Source organism: Rissa tridactyla, chromosome 9 (genome assembly GCF_028500815.1).
Source record: "Rissa tridactyla isolate bRisTri1 chromosome 9, bRisTri1.patW.cur.20221130, whole genome shotgun sequence".
In the NCBI taxonomy this organism is placed as follows: domain Eukaryota; kingdom Metazoa; phylum Chordata; class Aves; order Charadriiformes; family Laridae; genus Rissa; species Rissa tridactyla.
Window position 1 is genome coordinate 48,872,953 of NC_071474.1, and position 16,588 is coordinate 48,889,540.

Consider the following 16,588-nt stretch of genomic DNA (forward strand, 5'->3'; position numbering starts at 1 on the left):
TTTGAAAAATGGCTGAGCTGTAGCCTCTGCCTCTGTCTGTGCCTCCCCAAACCCGCTGCCCCTTCCCTTCCCTGTGGCTTTCCAGCCTCTACATCTCACACTTCCAGGGTGGCTTATCTGCCTTGTCTCATTTGCGTCCTGCGGGTGAAAGCGGGGGTCTCGGTGCACAGATGCTGCAGCCCAGACCTAACGGTGACAAATCCCACTGGCTGCAGCTGGGGAGGGCCCTGGGAAGCTTTCTGTTACCTGCAGCCACTGCTCCCTTCCCCAGCTCCCTCCTGGCGCATAGGAAGCAGGCTGCAGGCTGGAGCGGAACGGACTTGCACGCTTTTATTGGGATGGAGCGCAAAGGAAGAGCCTGGGTGCCCAAAGGCCGATGCCGCAGTGCAGGAGCTGGTGGCGTGCAGCAGGCAGAGCTGGCCGAAGGGGGCTGGGGTAGGTGCCCCCAGCCCGGGAGCAGCAGCTGGTTGATGTGTTACAGGCTGCCCCGTGCTCCTGTGGGGATCCCTGCCCCTGCCTGCCCCTGCCTGCCCCTGCCCATGCAGGGGGGCTCTGTGGGGCCCTGGCTCGGCTGCAGCTCCCCTGCCCCTTCCCGGGGGATGCCTGGGGTGCTTTGGGGGGGATCTGGCAGTCTGGAAGGGGCTGTGGTGCTGGGTGACAGCCTCACCCTGCTGAGCCCATCTGCTTGTGGGGCAGCAGGGTGATTGCTCCACTTCCCTCTTGTACCCCCCTGGACCAGGCTTGGTGCCCTTTGGGGGCCACCTTGAGCTGAGGGAGGGGGCTCGTCGTGCCCTTGCTGGGCTGCTCTCAGCTTGGCCAAACCTCTCCCTGGCAATCCAAACTGTCCAGCAAACCTTTCTGCGCTCGCCCTGGCTCTGCGGGGAAGATGCTGGAGGAAGGCAGCATGGGTGTCCTCTCATGGCGAGGAGCTGGGCTTGGTGGCACCTCTGGGCTCGGTGGCACCTCTGGGCTCTCCCACCCAGCTGCTCAGTGCCGGGTTTGCTCCATCCCTGCCTGCCGCAGACCTCCCTGTCCTTGCAGGCTCCTGGGCGCTCAGCCCAGCAGACAAGGGCTCTGGGAGGAGCTCCTAAAGCTGTGGATAAAATGGGGCAAACCCCGGGGAGGCAATCCAGGCCCTCGGCAGGGAGCGTGGTCCCCAGGGTGCCTGGGGCACCCGTGTCGGGGCAGCGGAGCGAGGCAGCGCAGTACAAATTGTCCTGGGGGCAGCAAACGGGGCAGCCTCGGGGGACCAATGGCCGAGCTGCCCACAGCGCCTGTGGGGTCCCGCTGTCGGGGCTCACCTGCTTCCCCCCCGAGCAACTGTCCCCTCCAGCCCTGACCCGCTGGGGTGGAAGCGGCTGTGGGCTGTGCCCGTCGGCGCAGCAGTGCCAGCAGGCAGGGCAGGCTCAGGAGGACTCTGCCAGGGAGAGCGCCTGCAGCTGCCCCTCGGGACCCCCCAGCTCGGCCTCGTCCCGGCTGCTGTCTAAGGTCTCCGATCCCTCGAAGCAGCCCGAGTCCCGGGGAATGTCCACCTTGGGCTCCAAGGGTGAAGGTTGGGCGTCGGAGCTGTCGCCTTCCTCCGGCTCGCTCGCTGCTGGGAGAGACGGGATGTGGCGTTAGCGGGCAGCGAGGCTGGGGCTGCCCCGTGCGGGGGCTGTGGGCAGCGTGGGGTGTCCCCGACCTCCCCCCGCCTCTTACTGTCGTAATCCAGGAGGAGCTCGGCGGCCGTGAGCAGCTTGGCGCGGTGCTGGGGGTCCGTGATGTTCAGCTCGTTGAGGTGGGTCTCCCGCAGCTCCTTGAAGTCCTCCAGGGTCTGGTAGCCGTTGAGCAGCAGGGTGGAGGTGTGCTCCTGCGGCCGGGGGGCGGAGGGGTGAGCGGAGCACGGCACAGCTCCCCCAGCTCCCCTCACCTGCCCCTTGGCACTGGCCATGTGGCTCCCACCTTGGCGCAAGTCCGTGGCCAGCACTTGCCCGGGAATCATCCAGAAAAGCCCCGTGTGTGTCCCCTGCCCGCACAGTGGTGCTTGGGCACGAGGTGGAGGGACCCATGGGGATGGGGGATCGTGAAGGGCTGCTGGGGGACAGAGGGGAGGGTGGTCCTGCTGCTGGCACCCTGGACTCGTGCGCGGTGCCACTGTCCCCCCACGGGCCACCGTCCCTTACCTGCAGGTTGATGCGCTCCAGCAGCTCGTGGAGGGTCTTGGGCTTGGGCCGCTTGCTCTTGCTGGGGCCCCGGCTCTTGCGGGCGGGGGCCGTCTCCTCGGGGATGACATCCACGTAGATGAACTTGAAGGAGCCCACCCTGTTGTTGAGCAGCCCGGTCCAGGTGCCCACGGGCGGCTTCTCGATGATGCCGATGATGTCCCCTTTCTGGGCCGAGGGAGATGGGGGTGGAGGTGGGTGCAGGCTTGGGAACGGCTGGGGAACCCCCCCCTCAGAGGGGTCCCCAGCCACCCTGCCTCCCTCCCCAGTGCCTGCACCCTGGTCCTGCCCCTCGCCCCCTCTCTCCCCAGCCCGGGCCGGCCCCACCGTGGCTCACCCGCAGCTTCAGCGAGTCCTTGTCGTAGGGGCTGGGTGTGAAGTCGGTGTGGACGCGGGCCCGGCCGCAGAAGGGGCCGGTGTAGGCTGGGCCGCTCTCCTCCAGCCGCAGGCTCTCCCGCTGGCTGCCCCCGGGGCTGGGGCTGGAAACCTCGCTGCCTGCGGAGGGGAGGGAGGTCAGGACGTGCCCGGCGGTGGGGCAAGGGGCTGGCGTCCTGCTGGGGCCAGGCTCACCGCTGGACAGCTGGCGGCTGAGGGATGGGTGCCCGTCTTCCTCCATCTCCACGTAGGACAGGGGCACCTTTTCGTGGCTCGGCTCCTCCGTGCTGCTGGCTGGGGACGGGGGGCACAGGGGGCCGTCCTCCTCCACGTCTCCCTGCTGGGGGACCAGGGTCAGGCTGAGGGAGGGGGAGCTGCCCCCCGCCTGCCCGGGCGCCCCGCTCACCTTCCCTTCGGCCAGGGCTTTCACGGCCATCCTGCCCATCTTGCGGTTCATGGTGCGGGAGATGACGGCCCGCCACTTCTTGCCCAGCTTCATCCCGCTGCTCCGTGCGGCATCGTCGGGGCCGGCGCTGCTGGACTCATCCTCGGGGATCTGGCAGAGGGATGGAGAGTGAAGGCAGGGCCCCCGCCCCGGGAAAACCTCAGCTGGGTCGCGCGGGGCTGCAAGACTCCCTGGGGAGCGACACCCCAAAGGCGGTGCTGGGGCTGCTCCACGGCATGTGGGCCACCAGGAGGACCAGGACTTTGGGGAAACGGGCTCAGGAAAGGGCTGTGCCCTGGGGGAGCAGGACGTGGCAGGGGGTGCTGCCGCCCTGCGGGGAGGCCAGACACTCACGTTCTCCTCCAGGTTGAACTCCTTCTCGCTCGGCGCGGGGGAGCTGACTTTGGACTTGGCAAAGTCCTTGAAGCTGCTGGAGCGCTGGAGGGAGAGCTGGGGGAGAGGGAAAGGTGTGAGGGCTTCTCCCCACGCCCCCCTGTGCCAGCTCCCACCCTCCCCTCCGGCAGCCGGGCCCCTGAGCAAGCCAGAGCCGCCCCAGGGCGATGCTGCTGCCGCAGGAGTTTTTTGGCTGGCACAGCCTGGCCCTTCCTGCCCCCCGCAAGAGCTGCCGTGTGTTGTGAGCCCCCGGGGACCTGGGGTGCAGAGACCCGGCATCGCTCTCGGTGTGTACGTGGCCTCTTGGCACAGCGTTGCTGGGGCAGGGGCTGCGCGGCATGGTGCTGCTGCGGGCTGAGCAGCGCTGACAGCCCCTGCGCCAGCACCCGCTGCGGGCGCTCCGGCGCTGAGCCTGGCACCACCGAGCCGGGGGCAGCCCGGGACCGCGCCACGGCCGTGGCACAGGGGCTGGGTGCATGCTGGGAAAACAGGGGGGCTCTGCAACGCAGCCGCCCCGCTCGGCAACCAAATGGGGGCTTGTTGCACCGCCCAGCCCCCAGGCCAGGCATTTTGGGAACGCGAGCAGAGTGGGACCCGCCTCGAGCTCAGTCCTGCTCCTGCGGTGGCCGTACCGTGGGTCGGTCCCTCCCTTCCCTGCGAGCGTCTGGCAGCTAAAGGCTGTTTTCAGCTGCTGAGAGCAGGAGTGCTGCCGTGCCCGTGCCGCTGCCCTCGTGTTCAGCTCCAGGCCTGAAAGCTGCCAAGGTTTTCTGCCTGCGAGCACCGTCCCACAGCCCGGAGAGCACCTCCCCTGCCAGTCCCGGCTTTCTGCCAAGGCCACCGAAGCGGTTTTGGGTCTCAGTCCTCCATCAGTGCCTCTTCCAGTATGCCCTGTGCCCCCTGCCTGCCTCCCTGGCTCTTCTTCCCTCCTCTCCATGTCCTCGGGTGCCTGTCCCACATGGGAAGCGGTTCCCAGTGCCAGCCCAGTGCCAGCCCAGTGCCAGCCAGCCGGGCCACCCATCTGGGTGGCCACCTGGTTCCGGGTCTCCCTCATCCCCGGATGCCCAGCGCCGGCGCTGCCGTAGGAGCCAGCTTGCATGCGAATGCTGGGCGAGCTCCGCTCCCGTCTGCCGGCGCGCTCGGAGCACACGCCGCGGCACTCGGTCTTGCCTCGACCGCAAAGGCAGCAATTTCCTTTCTCAAGTTGCTCTGCCCGCCCTGAGCTCCTGCCTGTGCCGGAGGCAGCTGAGGCCCTGCTCAGCCCCTGCACAGCCCGGCCCTGCTCAGGCACGGCTCCGCGCCTTCCCTCATCCACTTTATCAACTCGACTGAGCCCCTGTATTACTTATTTTTGCCATTTTCTTATAGAGGTCTGGCTCGGATGAGGGAGACCCGCCTCCATCCCCGCTGTGGTTTACGTAGCAGGACCAGCTCCGCTGGTGCATCCATGCGGAGATGCTGTTGGTTTGCCTGACTCCAGCCCCAGAACCCCTCGGGTCCCTCCCCGCACCCTTCAGATGAAAGAACTTTGTGCCCTGTGCCCCCCCGCAGCCAGGAAAGGCCCCCACGGCCACTGCCCCAGGGCTGGAGGAGCCAGGGGGCAAGAGCAGCTCTGGAAAGCCTGGCAGTGGGGACCCATGGAGCTGGGGCCGCCAGGCCCCCCCCCGGGTAGCATGGCAGCGAGAGGGAAGTGAGAGCAGCGGCGGTGGCTGGGCAAGGGCAGGGGATGCCCGCCGGGGCCTGCCGGGCTCACTGGGCCACCCCCGGCACAGGGAGGGGACGCTTCACCCAGATTTCCCCGGGAGCTTCCCAGCATGGAGGAGCCGCCATGGCGTGTGGCTCTGCCGGGATCTCTGCCGGTCGTGGGCAGGACCACGGCACCGAGCACTGTTGCCAAAGCCAGCCCACCCTGGCCCTGCTGTGCCGGGGGCTTGAGAGGCCGCCGTGCTGGTAACCGGTGCTGCCGGTGGCTTCCGACGCTTGGTGCGGTGCTGCCGGAGGAAGCGGCCAATGCACATGACGGAGCTGCAGCCTCGCACTGCCTCGACCGCAGACACCTTGCTGCGCGGGCCGGGCTGGGAGCCGTGTGCCGGCACCGTGGCCGTCCCCCCTGGCAGGAAACGGCAGGCGGCCGCCCACGCTGCGGGGAGCCATGGGGAGAGGGAGCCGCTGTCCCCCCCGGCAGAGCCCCACGGGTCCCACGGGCACCCCAGCTTGCACCCACGCTGACTGCGGGGGTCTGTGCATCCTGGACACCCATCCCACCTGGCTGTGAGCCGGGGTGGGAGCAGGACACGGGACAAGGACAAGACCACGCACTGCCGAAGCCACAGTGGCCAGAGGTGGCAGGGACTGAGTGCTGGCGGTGCTGCCCCCGGGCCCCACAGGGATCAGCCCCACGGCTGCCCCAGCCCCCCAGCACCAGGGCTCCCTGCTCAGCATCCCATGGGCAGCCCGGGCTCGGCTGGTGATGGGCACAAGAGGACACCAGCCGGTGCCGAGGGCAGCCCAGTGCCACCGGCGCTCACCTTCCTGTGTCCCGGCTCTTTCTCCCCGGCGTTGGAGGGCTTGCGGCGCAGCATGGTGCTGGGGCCCAGTGGCAAGGGTGCAGCGTTCAGGCGGCGCCTGGCACGGCACGTACCGAAGCACCGGCACCGAGGCTGGGAAGCGCACAGGAAGCCGGCGGTCACATGAGAGGCGCTTGCAGCGGCGCGGCGCAGGGCGGCCGGCGGGTGCGCGGGCTGGGGCAGGAGGAAGGAAACCCTCCACGAAGCTGCTGCCCTGCCCGGGGCCCCTGGGGGGGATGCCTGTGTGCACCCTGCCACCCCGCAGCCATGCTGCCGCCTCTCGGCAGTGCTGCTGGTGGGCACCGCGTCCCCCTTCTGCAAAGGGGGAAGGTCCCCAAGCCCTCCACCATGCTCACTCCCTGTGCCCAACCATAGAATCACAGAATGGTTTGGGTGGGAAGGGACCTTAAAGGCCACCCAGTGGCACCCCCTGCCCTGGGCAGGGACACCTCCCACCAGCCCAGGTTGCTCCAAGCCCCGTCCAACCTGGCCTTGAACCCCTCCAGGGATGGGGCAGCCACAGCTTCTCTGGGCAGCCTGGGCCAGGGGCTCACCCCCCTCACAGCCAAGAGTTTCTTCCCAATATCTCATCTCAATCTCCCCTCTTTCAGTGGAAAACCCTTCCCCCTCGTCCCACGTCTCCCCTCCCTGCTCCAGAGCCCCTCCCCAGCTTTCCTGGAGCCCCTTTAGGGACTGGCAGGGGCTGGAAGGTCTCCTCGGAGCCTTCTCTTCTCCAGGCTCTTCTCATGCTGCACATGATGGCCAACCTGTCCGTGTGATGCTTGGTCTGGGTCCCCTCTGTCCCTTGCATCCGCAGGTCCTCCTGGCTGGATGTCAAGCCCAGGTGGGACGTGCGTGTTGGCACCTGCAGGGCAGCGGGGATGGCCCCCGGTTGGGCTGGCTGCCCTCCACCCTCTTGCTCCAGTTCCTCCATCTCTCATCCCAAGAATTAAAATCTGCCCTGAATCTGCCTCTTCGCTGCCGGTGCTGGGCAGGGCAGACAGCACGGGGAGGGTGACGCGTGTGGGGCCGGACCCCAGCCCCACACCATCCATCGAGGATGGCAGCTGGCAGCACACCGGGCCGCCGGGGCAGGGCACAGCAGCGTGCAGGCACCCGCCGGCATTGCTCATGTTTAATCGCAAACGAGCAAATAGAAAACAAAAAAAAAAGGAAGTGAGTGGCGGGGAGAAGAAACGGCGGCAGCTGGGAGGGGGCTGGCGCGGGGCCGGCGCGGGGTCAGGCCTGCAGCCCGGCGAGCAGAGCCGAGAGGAGGGAGGCGAGGGCCAGCGTGCCCAGGGTGGCCGTGGCGGCGGTGGCGGTGGCGGCACTGCCCAGCGGGAAGGGCTCGGTGTTCCTCTGCAGCCAGCGGTACTCCTCCTCCAGCCGCTGCCGCTGCAGCTCTGGCCCCACGCGCGCCCGGATGGTCTCGTAGTAGGTGTTCAGGTACCGGATCTGCAGCCGGGCACCGCGGGGGGCTGCGGGGGGCTGCAGGGGGCTGCCCCGGCCACCTGCACCCCCCTCACTGCCCGCATTCCCCTTTCCCCCATTGGCCCTCCCCATCCAGCTAGCCCACAGCCCGGTCACTGGCCCCACCCGCACACCCTGTTGCCCCTCTCCATCCACACATCCCTCCCTGCCCCGGCCCCCTTCAGGCTCGTAGAATCATAGAATAGAATCATAGAATGGTTTGGGTGGGAAGGGACCTTAAAGGCCACCCAGTGGCACCCCCTGCCCTGGGCAGGGACACCTCCCACCAGCCCAGGTTGCTCCAAGCCCCGTCCAACCTGGCCTTGAACCCCTCCAGGGATGGGGCAGCCACAGCTTCTCTGGGCAACCTGGGCCAGGGGCTCACCGCCCCCACAGCAAAGAGTTTCTTCCCAATATCTCATCTCAGTCTCCCCTCTTCCAGTGGAAAACCCTTCCCCCTCGTCCCATGGCTCCCCTCCCTGCTCCAGAGTCCCTCCCCAGCTTTCCTGGAGCCCCTTTAGGGACTGGCAGGGGCTGGAAGGTCTCCCCGGAGCCTTCTCTTCTCCAGGCTGAACCCCCCCAGCTCTCTCAGCCCGTCCCCACAGCAGAGGGGCTCCAGCCCTCCCAGCAGCTCCGGGGCCTCCTCCGGCCCCGCTCCAACAGCTCCGTGTCCTTCTGCTGTTGGTGCCCCAGGGCTGGAGGCAGCACTGCAAGGGGGTCTCCCAGAGCGGAGCAGAGGGGCAGAATCCCACCCCCCCTCAGGGTTTACCTGCCCCAACCTCAAGCCATGGTCCTGGTTTCCCACTAAGTGCACTCCCAACCCCATGTGCATCCCCCGGGCCGATCCCACATCCCTGCTCTGCCCCCCTGCCCCGAGCACCCCGTACCTGCTCCGGTGACAGGAGGCTGAGGTCGATGAGGTTGCGGTCGTAGGGCACCAGGGACACCACCTCGAAGGTCAGGAAGGGCTTCTCCTTGCTCTGGTGCTGACGCAGAGAGGTGGCGTTGGGTGTCCCCACCCCTGGCCCGACGCACCCCACCTGGCGCTGTGCCACCCCCGCCACCGCAGCCCCATTGCCCTACCTTGGTCTGCGCCTCCACCACGAGGGCGACGTCCTCAATGCGGATCCCGAACTCGCCATCACGGTAGTACCCGGGCTCTGGGGGCCGGGAAGGCACCCAGTGAGTTCTGACCCCCAGCAACTCCCCCATCCCATCCCACCCCAGGGGGCCCTGAGCAGGGCCGAGCGCTGAACACCTCCATCCCTGGCCGGGCTCTGCACCTCGGGGACATCCCCGAGAGCCCGAGGCGCTGGCCGGAGCGATGGGCACACGTACCGATGGAGGTGAACATGCCAGCCGCCAGTGGCACGTTGTTGGACTGGAAGCCCACGGGCCCTGCAGGAGACATGGGGTGGGTCACAGCTCCTGGGGACAGCGCATGCTGCGGGGACACCCTGGCAAGGACCAAGGTGTTTCACTGGCAAGAACCACGTGGCCACCCCAGCAAGCACCATGGGGCCACCCCAGCAAGGACTGTGAGCCACCACAGCAAGGACCATGGAGCCACCTTAGCAAGGACCATGGGGCTACCCTGGCAAGGACCATTGGATCATCCCAACAAGGACCATGGGACCACCCTGTCAAGGACCGTGGGACCATGGCAAGGACCGCAGCACCCTGCAGGTGGGGGACACCTGCCCTCAGCAAGAGGCTCAGCTGGGCTATGAGAAGCCCCAGATGAGCCCCTGTCCTCGTCCCTGTCCCCCGCAGCTCAGCCCGTGTCCCCTGCGCTGGTGCCGGTGCCGCAGCACCTACACTCGTGGACCGAGAGGAAGTTGCCGATGCCGTGGCCGGTCCCGTGGCCGTAGTTGAGTCCAATGTCCCAGAGCGCCCGGCGGGCAAAGGACTCCACCGTTCTCCCTGGGGAACGATGGGGTGGGATGGGAGCCAGTGGGCCGGTGAGGGCCCCCCTGCCCTCCTCCTCCCCATGCCCGGGGGGGCTGGACATGGCCGGGCTGCCCGGCGCCTGGCTCAGCACCCACCTGCCGTGTTGGGCGGGAAGACGAGGCGGGACAGGTCGATGTTGCCCATCAGCACACGGGTGTAGGCTTCCTACGAGGGGCACGGCAGGGGGGCTGAGCGCGGTGGTGCCCGGAGGGTCCCCCTGGCACATCCAGCCCCGGTGCTGAGTGCCGCAGAGGGTGCTGGCTGGCGGGGGGGGGTGGGGCTGGTACCTTCTGCAGTGGGGTGGGCACACCCCAGTGCACCGTCCGCGTGATGTCTGTCGTCCCGTCCCTGCAAAGGGGGGACGTGAACGGGGGGGGGGGGGGGGGGTGCAGCCCCAGCGCTGCCACCACCCTGCGCTGGGGGCGTGGGGAGGGGGTGGGGGGGCTGTGCAGTGCTGAGGGGGTCTGCACTGAGGGCTACGCACAGATATTGCCCTCCGGTGTCCGAGAGGTACATCTCATCCACAGACAGGTTCCGACTGCTCCCGTTGGAGGGGCTGCGAGGGGAAAAGGGGGGTCAGAGCCCGCTCCCCACCGCCACTGCTGGCCCTGGCCCCCCCAGCCCTGGCCGGGGCTGAGCCGTACCTGTAGTGGGCCAGCGCCGCGTTGAGCCCGCTGGCGGAGATGGACTGGAAGCTGGGCCCGCGGCTGTGCTCCTGGGCCCTGGAAGGCAGCAGGGAGGGAGATGCTGGGGGTCCCTGGCTGCCCTGCACCGGGCGGCGGGCTCGGGGGCGGCAGCACTGACCGGCGGAGCATGTCGATGTGCTGTGCCCCTGAAAACTCGTCCACCTGCCCCTGCGGGACCATCTTCTCCAGCCACAGCAGGTACTGGATGACAGCCACGGCGTCCCGGAGCTGGGGGTGGCCCAGCGGGAGGCATCAGCACCCGCTTCCCCCGGCAACCCCCACTCCTGCGCGGGGCCGTGGGGACGGGGACAGCCCTTACGTGAGCGGCTCGCAGCAGCTCCTGCTCCTTGGCGTTTTTCACAGCCTTGGCCATCATGACGGGGGAGTAGCTGTCCTCCAGCAGCTTCTCCTGCAAGGGCAGGCTGGGGGTGGCACGGCCACCAGCCCCCTCGTGCCCCAGGGATGGCCGCGGGGCATCTTGCGCCCCCGTGGCTCAGTGGCATGGGGCTGTCCCCGAGCCTGGCAGGACCCACGTCACCCATGGCCAGGCTCAATGGCACTGGTGCCAATGCCGGCACGTGTCAGTGTCCCACCTGGGGGATGACGCCGTAGAGGCCGTAGGTGGTGTACTCGGTGCCCAGCCAGATGGTGACGTTGCCCTGGGCGTAGCGGTGGAGGTGGGCGCGCGCCTGCCCGTACTCCTGCAGCTCCACGCACAGCGGCCCCGGGCAGTCTGCCCGCAGGGACTCCTGCGCCGCCGCCGACAGCCGCCTCTCGTCCACGAAGAGGCTGGGGAAGGACGCGGGATGGGGTGGGCACCGCCTGGGGCTGGCCTGCTGCCTTGGGTCCCCCCCGGAGCCAGCGGGGAGGAAGGGTTGGCCGGGGGTTCCGGAGGGGGTGCTGGGCTGGGGACGGGGGTCGGCTTCAGGCTGTGCTGGGAGGGAGGGTGCTGCACCCCAGGGTGGGCTGGGTGGGAGGGGGCTGGGCTTCAGAAAGTTGGGGGGCTTGGAGGGGACACGCAACGGGGCTGGGCGCTGCAGGACGTGGTGGGGTCTGGGGAAGGGGGCGGCTGGGGCAGGGGAGGGTCCCATGGGTGCTGGCCCCGGAAAGGAAGGAGGGTGGGTGCTGACCCCCGTCTGTGCCACAGGCCCACCTTATGTTGGTGTTGGTCAGCAGGGTGTAGGAGTAGAAGACGGGGTTGTAGGGGATGTCGTCTCCGCGGAGGTTGAAGAGCCCTGCCGGGAACGAGACCTCCGAGCCTGTGCCCACCCGCTGCCCTCCACCCCCAGGGCTCGGAGCCCACGGCACCCACCACGGCACCCACCACGGCACCGTGGCTACTCACAGGCTGTCTCCTCCAGCCCTGACAGCAGCACGGCTGTGGGGCGTCGGACGTGCTGCTCCATCTGCTGCCGGATCCCGGCCACCTTCTCCTGCCAGCTGCTCCCTGGGAGGGAACCGAGCGGCCGGCGCAGCTCAGGGACCACCACGGCCCCCCGGGCTGGGGGCTGCCATGGGCGAGCATCCGCCCAGCAGCCTTGGGGAGGACCGCCGTCGTACCCGTGAATGCCTCCGGGAGGCTGTAGATCGTGCTGGAGGGTGAAGAGGGTCTCTCGTCACCCCACACTTGATCCACAAGGTTGGTCTCGATGGGGACCAGGGTCCTGCCAGAGCCGTGCAGAGCCTGGCTGTAGCTGTTCCAGGTGTCTGAGGGGGGGAGACAGCCCGCGGTTGGGGGGACGTGGTAAATCCACACCCAGGAGCTGCCCTGGCATCGGGCAGGGTCACCCCATATGGTGGCCAGCCCTACCGATGGAGAAGAGGAAGGGGTCCAAGCTGATGTTCCCCCCCACGGGAACCGCCTCCAGGATCCACAGCCCGATGGACTCGATCCAGGCTGCAGGAGAGACCTGGGTGGCACCACGAGGACAAACCACGTCCCGGCCCACGCCGAGCCCAGGTGAGGCCGTGGTGGGGCCAGGGGGGTCCTGGCGGTGGTGGGACACAGCGCCCCGCCCCCCCATCCTGCACTGCACTGACTTGTCCTCTGCAGCTCCCAGTTGCAGTCCAGCTGCCGCTCTGCCTGGGTCCAGTAGCGGCTGTCGGTCCACAGGGCAGCCTTGTCCTGCGTCACCACGCCGGTGCCTGGGACAGGAGTGGGGGCTCAGGCGTCACCACTGCCCCCTCTCCCAGCAGCTGGCGGGGACCCCCAGGGATCCCCAGCCCGACCTGCTGCTGGAGCGGGACCGTGCCCTGCCCGAGGAGCCCCAAGGATGAGGACCAGCAGGCAGCTGGGTGCTGCCCCCCGCGCAGGGACCCCAGGGCAAGGAGGATGCTCTCACCTGCAGAGCCGGTGAAGCCGGTCAGCCAGCCCAGCCGGGCATCCCGCTCGGCAATGTACTCGCTCTGGAGCCGGGGACGGAGCCGTGAGGGGTGGCCGCAGGCACCAGCCGGGGAGCCGGTCCCCGGGGGCGCGGGCAGGCCGCTGCCTTACCATGTGGGCATCCGTGGAGGGCACGATGTAGGCATGGACGCCGTGGGCTCGCATGGTGTCCCGCAGAGCGGCAAGCCTCGCTGTTGTGTTGGTGGCCGTAGGGGGCAGGTACTGGTGGCAGAAGGGGACGCATGCTGGGGGGAGCACCGGCTGCCGCGGTGGGGCTGGGAGGGTGACCCCCACACTAGGGGTCCCAGGGACAGGGAGGGCTGGGCATGGCGGGGCTCACCGGCGGGTCCGTGGAGCAGTCCCGGACATCGGTCCTGGCGGAGGCAGCCTGTGGCAGCTGGCCTGCGGCACAGCCTGGGGACACGGGGACACCCCACAGTTCAGGCTGCAGCCCGGGGTCCCGCTGGCCCCTTGCTCCATCCCAGGGCCAGCGCTGGGGCAGCTGTGACCCTCATCCCCAGTCCCAAACACCCAGCCAGCTCAGACTGGGGCTTTTTGCAAAAATCAGCGTTTCTAGCCCCAGGAATAGTGGGTGAAAACCAACACTATCACCCGGGTCGAGGAATCAAATGCTCCCGGGCATGGCCAGCCCCCATGGCCTGGGGACAGTCCCAGGGGGTGCGCAGCCTGTGCCCGCCCTGCCCCGGAGCTGGGGAGGGGGCTGGCAGGAGCATCCCCGGGCATCCCCGGTGCTGGGGCTGCTGGAGGACCTGCCGGCAGCCAGGGCTGTGGCCCGGCGGGACCCGGCCTCTCCCCAGCGCTGCTCTGCATCTGGTGCCACCGCCCTGCCACCGCGACTCCTGCCACCGCCTCCCCCTGAGCGCTCCATCACCGTCACCGCTGCAATCTGTGGGCAGGGACCTGGTTCTTCATCTTGGGACAAGGGCACCAGGCTCGGGTCCACGGGGCACCCTTAGTGTGGTGGGGCCTTGGGCGCCCGGTTTCTGTGCCCCTGGGAGCTGCTCCTTACCTGTCACCTCCCCAGAGCTCGTCCCCGGGGCCAGGCTGGCAGGATTAGCCCCTCTCCGCAGCCCGGCCCCCTGCCCTAGGGCGGCAGGGCTGGAGCAGCGGCACAGCCCTGGCTCCCTCAGGGCAAACCCTCCCTTGCTTCACCCAAAGCCGTGGTTGGGACTGCAGCAAAAAGCCCCTCCATCCCCTCGCGCTGGGACCAGAGTCCACCCCACCTCCCAGCCTGGACGTACCGTGGAGCAGCAGCACCCAGGCTGCGACCCACTGCGTAGGGCGCATGGCTGCCCTGGGGGTGCCCGGCAGGACGGGGAGCGGAGGGGACGTTTCCACAGTGCCTCGGGTAACAGGTCCCTCCTCCTGCGCCTTTGCCCCAGGGGCGGGGGGATGCTGGACGGGAGGGCCAAGGCCCGGAGCAGATACTGGGGGGGGGAGGTTGTTGTCCTATGCATGGAAAGCGAATCCTGCTGCTAAATAAAAGCAAACAGCACAATCAGCACAAAGTCCAAAGATCCTCCCGGAGCAGAGGTGGGGCTGTGCCAGCTCAGCCTGGCACGTGCCAGCCCGGGATTCATGGCGGGCAAGAAGGGACTGCAAGTGCTCTGCTCCCCCACGTCCCCGGGGAAACCTCTGTCCCCTGGAGCCACGGAGAGCTGACACGGGGACCCCTGGGGTGAGGGTGCCCGGGGGGGGACCGTGCTGCCAGAGCCAGCTGACGCCCTGAGCCACCCTCCTCCTGCCTGGGATGGCAGCCGTGCAGAGCATCCTCCTGGGCACGGCCGTGGCCATCCCCACCCCGGCGCCCGGTGCCACCCCCGTGGCTGGCAGAGGCCAGCGGTGGGGGCGGGGGACACTCCATAGCAATTGCTAAACATTACAGCTGTCACCGGGAGGCAAAAATGTCCTTCCCTCCCGTGGGGCCCTGACTGCGCCAGCAGGGCCGGGGGCCGGCCGTCAGCAGGGGCAGCCATGGCACGGGTGGGACACCCACCTTTGGCTCCTGCAGACGGCTGCGTGCTGGTAACACACAAGTTTGCAACCCCTGGCCATGGATGGGCCCCTAATTTTTTTACATGGCGGTTCTTCCACTGCAGCTCTAGCAATGGGGTCGGGAATCTCACACCAGTGGGCTTTTTACCCCAGGGAAAAGCCGTTTGGCACCGAGGACCACATCAGCGCCCGAACTGCTCTCCCCTCTGTGCCTGTGTGCGGGGCGCTGCCGGGATGCTCCGTGCCGAACTTCCACATCCCGTGGGTGAGGCGACGTGCTGGCGGGCGGGAAGGAGCCGCGTCCTCAGCCATGAGCCCTGAGCTGGCCGGGGGGGCTGTGGGCAGTGCCAGGGCAAAGCGGGGCAGGAAGGGATGGGAGAGGAGGATGGGTCGGTGATGGCAGCAGCGGTGCACCGCGCTCGCCCGTGTCGCTGGTCTCCAGACCGCTGCGGGCCCCGGGCACCTGCAGGCGCTTCGGGCTGTGTGAGAGGTGGTGGTGCAGGAAACCCCCCGGGGAGGGCACGGGTCCCGCTGGGTCTCCCCGGGCTGAGCGGGGCTGGCTGGAGGGCACCCGGAATCCTGCTGCGGGCCCCCGGGGACTGCAGACAGAGAGAGGTGGGTGATGTGGGGCAGAGCTGGAGGGGGGACGTGGAGGAGCACGGGGACCCCCCAGCACAGCGAGGTGGGGTCTGGAAGGAGCACGGAGGGACAGAGACACAGCGCACATGGTGCTGGCATCCCGGCTTGTACCTGGAGCGGTTACATGGAAAAGGGACCAGGCTTTGGGGAGATGGAGCTGAACGTCTGAGCCCAGCTCTGTCGTGCGGGTACAGGTTCCTGGGGAGCAGGAATAGGTGTAAGGCCTTGAGGGGGAGCACGGGGTAACGGCAGCGCTAGTGAGAGCACACGGTCCTGACAACGGAGTCACAGGAATAACGAATTCGGAGCACATTAGTGGGTCAGGTGTGAAACGCCGGCAAAGGAGACAACGGCCATGTTTCAGCATCGAGCAGCCTGATGGGATCAGGGACGCGTTTGGCAGCAGCGTATGGAGGGAGGGGAGTGCGATGGTGGCGATGCCCTGCGGGGGGGTGCCAGCCCCTGCCCACACCCCAGGCACAGGCTCGGGGCCGGTGGCCGCATCCGAGGGCTGCGCTGGGACCCGCTCTCTGTGGGATCAGCCCTCCGGGATGTGCCCTTTGTCCCGCTGAGCCCGTGAGCTCCGGACCGCCACGGCATCTGCCTCACTAAAAACCTCATTATCTTAGTCATAACGAGCCTTGACCCCGAGGCCTGTCACTTTTATTGCACATGCATTTCCTCTACCTGGTTCAATGACTTCTCTGTGATCGTTGAAGGGAAAGGCTGGCTGAAGGACAGGCCTGGCATCGGCAGGCAGCGGAGGTGTCCGTCCACGGGTCAGACACGAACCTTCTGGGGAGGACGCGCATCCCCACGCAGGACGGACGCACACCCCCATGCAGGACAGGGGTCCCTGGTGGGGTCCCTGGGGGAGAGCTGCTCGCCACAGCCCATGAAGCCCTGCCCGGCCGGCGCCTGGGCTCGGCAGCGTGCCCGCCGCCCTTCTGCTGCCCTTCCCTCCTCCTCGCAAGCCCCTCTCCTGGCCGGATCCTTATCCTGGGCCAGCCCCGGGGCTGTGGGTCCCTGCGCCACCCCACACACGCTCTCCGCTTCCCTGCCTGGGCACGGCCACGAGGCTGGATACGGCCGGGCCAGGGGTGGGAGCCATGGGCCCGCTCAGAGGTGCTGCCCCTTCCCAGCGGCATTCCATGACCTTTTGGACAGACGGTTTTCAACCCATTTAATGTGGCAGCACCTCTACGGGACCCTTGGAGGCTCTTGAATAGCAATGGAAACCCTCCCTCGGACCCAGGGCAGCTGGCGCGTCCCATCCCGGCGTCAAGGCAGCACTGAGGGAACCGGCACAGGTGCCACTCCAGGCGCTGGGATCTGGGGGGGACCTGTCTTGTCCCCAGCGTGGAGAAGCTCACAGTGCCCGGACTGCAAGGACGGGGGGCTGCAGGTGTGCCCAGCTGCCACAGCGCCCGCTGGCACCAGGGCACGTACCACGGCCCCTTGGCCAC

General features: G+C 68.2%; 2 protein-coding genes across 4 annotated transcripts; both read right to left on the reverse strand.

Moving 5' to 3' along the window:
- Window positions 1-309: 309 nt before the first annotated feature.
- SASH3 (SAM and SH3 domain containing 3) lies at window positions 310-6,313 on the reverse strand. Of its 3 annotated transcripts, none has more exons than XM_054213835.1 (8): window positions 5,940-6,313; window positions 3,376-3,471; window positions 2,983-3,132; window positions 2,772-2,913; window positions 2,539-2,696; window positions 2,163-2,369; window positions 1,699-1,849; window positions 310-1,594 (listed from the first exon to the last, which is right to left on the reverse strand). In XM_054213835.1, exons 1-8 carry the CDS (start codon window positions 5,991-5,993, stop codon window positions 1,407-1,409), a joined length of 1,146 nt encoding a protein of 381 aa, XP_054069810.1. In that variant the 5' UTR covers window positions 5,994-6,313; the 3' UTR covers window positions 310-1,406. The 3 variants fall into 3 exon arrangements, with proteins under 3 accessions (XP_054069810.1, XP_054069811.1, XP_054069809.1); XM_054213836.1 differs by having other exon boundaries at window positions 310-1,591; window positions 2,772-2,916; window positions 5,940-6,311; XM_054213834.1 differs by having other exon boundaries at window positions 2,772-2,916; window positions 5,940-6,308.
- Window positions 6,314-7,079: 766 nt separating this feature from the next.
- XPNPEP2 (X-prolyl aminopeptidase 2) lies at window positions 7,080-13,916 on the reverse strand. Its single transcript, XM_054213830.1, has 21 exons — window positions 13,730-13,916; window positions 12,808-12,881; window positions 12,579-12,689; window positions 12,427-12,490; window positions 12,125-12,229; window positions 11,895-11,981; window positions 11,645-11,791; window positions 11,430-11,531; window positions 11,238-11,319; window positions 10,678-10,873; window positions 10,404-10,493; window positions 10,203-10,312; window positions 10,043-10,120; window positions 9,883-9,954; window positions 9,686-9,746; window positions 9,494-9,563; window positions 9,267-9,371; window positions 8,787-8,846; window positions 8,532-8,608; window positions 8,336-8,434; window positions 7,080-7,433 (listed from the first exon to the last, which is right to left on the reverse strand). Exons 1-21 carry the CDS (start codon window positions 13,773-13,775, stop codon window positions 7,218-7,220), a joined length of 2,052 nt encoding a protein of 683 aa, XP_054069805.1. The 5' UTR covers window positions 13,776-13,916; the 3' UTR covers window positions 7,080-7,217.
- Window positions 13,917-16,588: the final 2,672 nt, after the last annotated feature.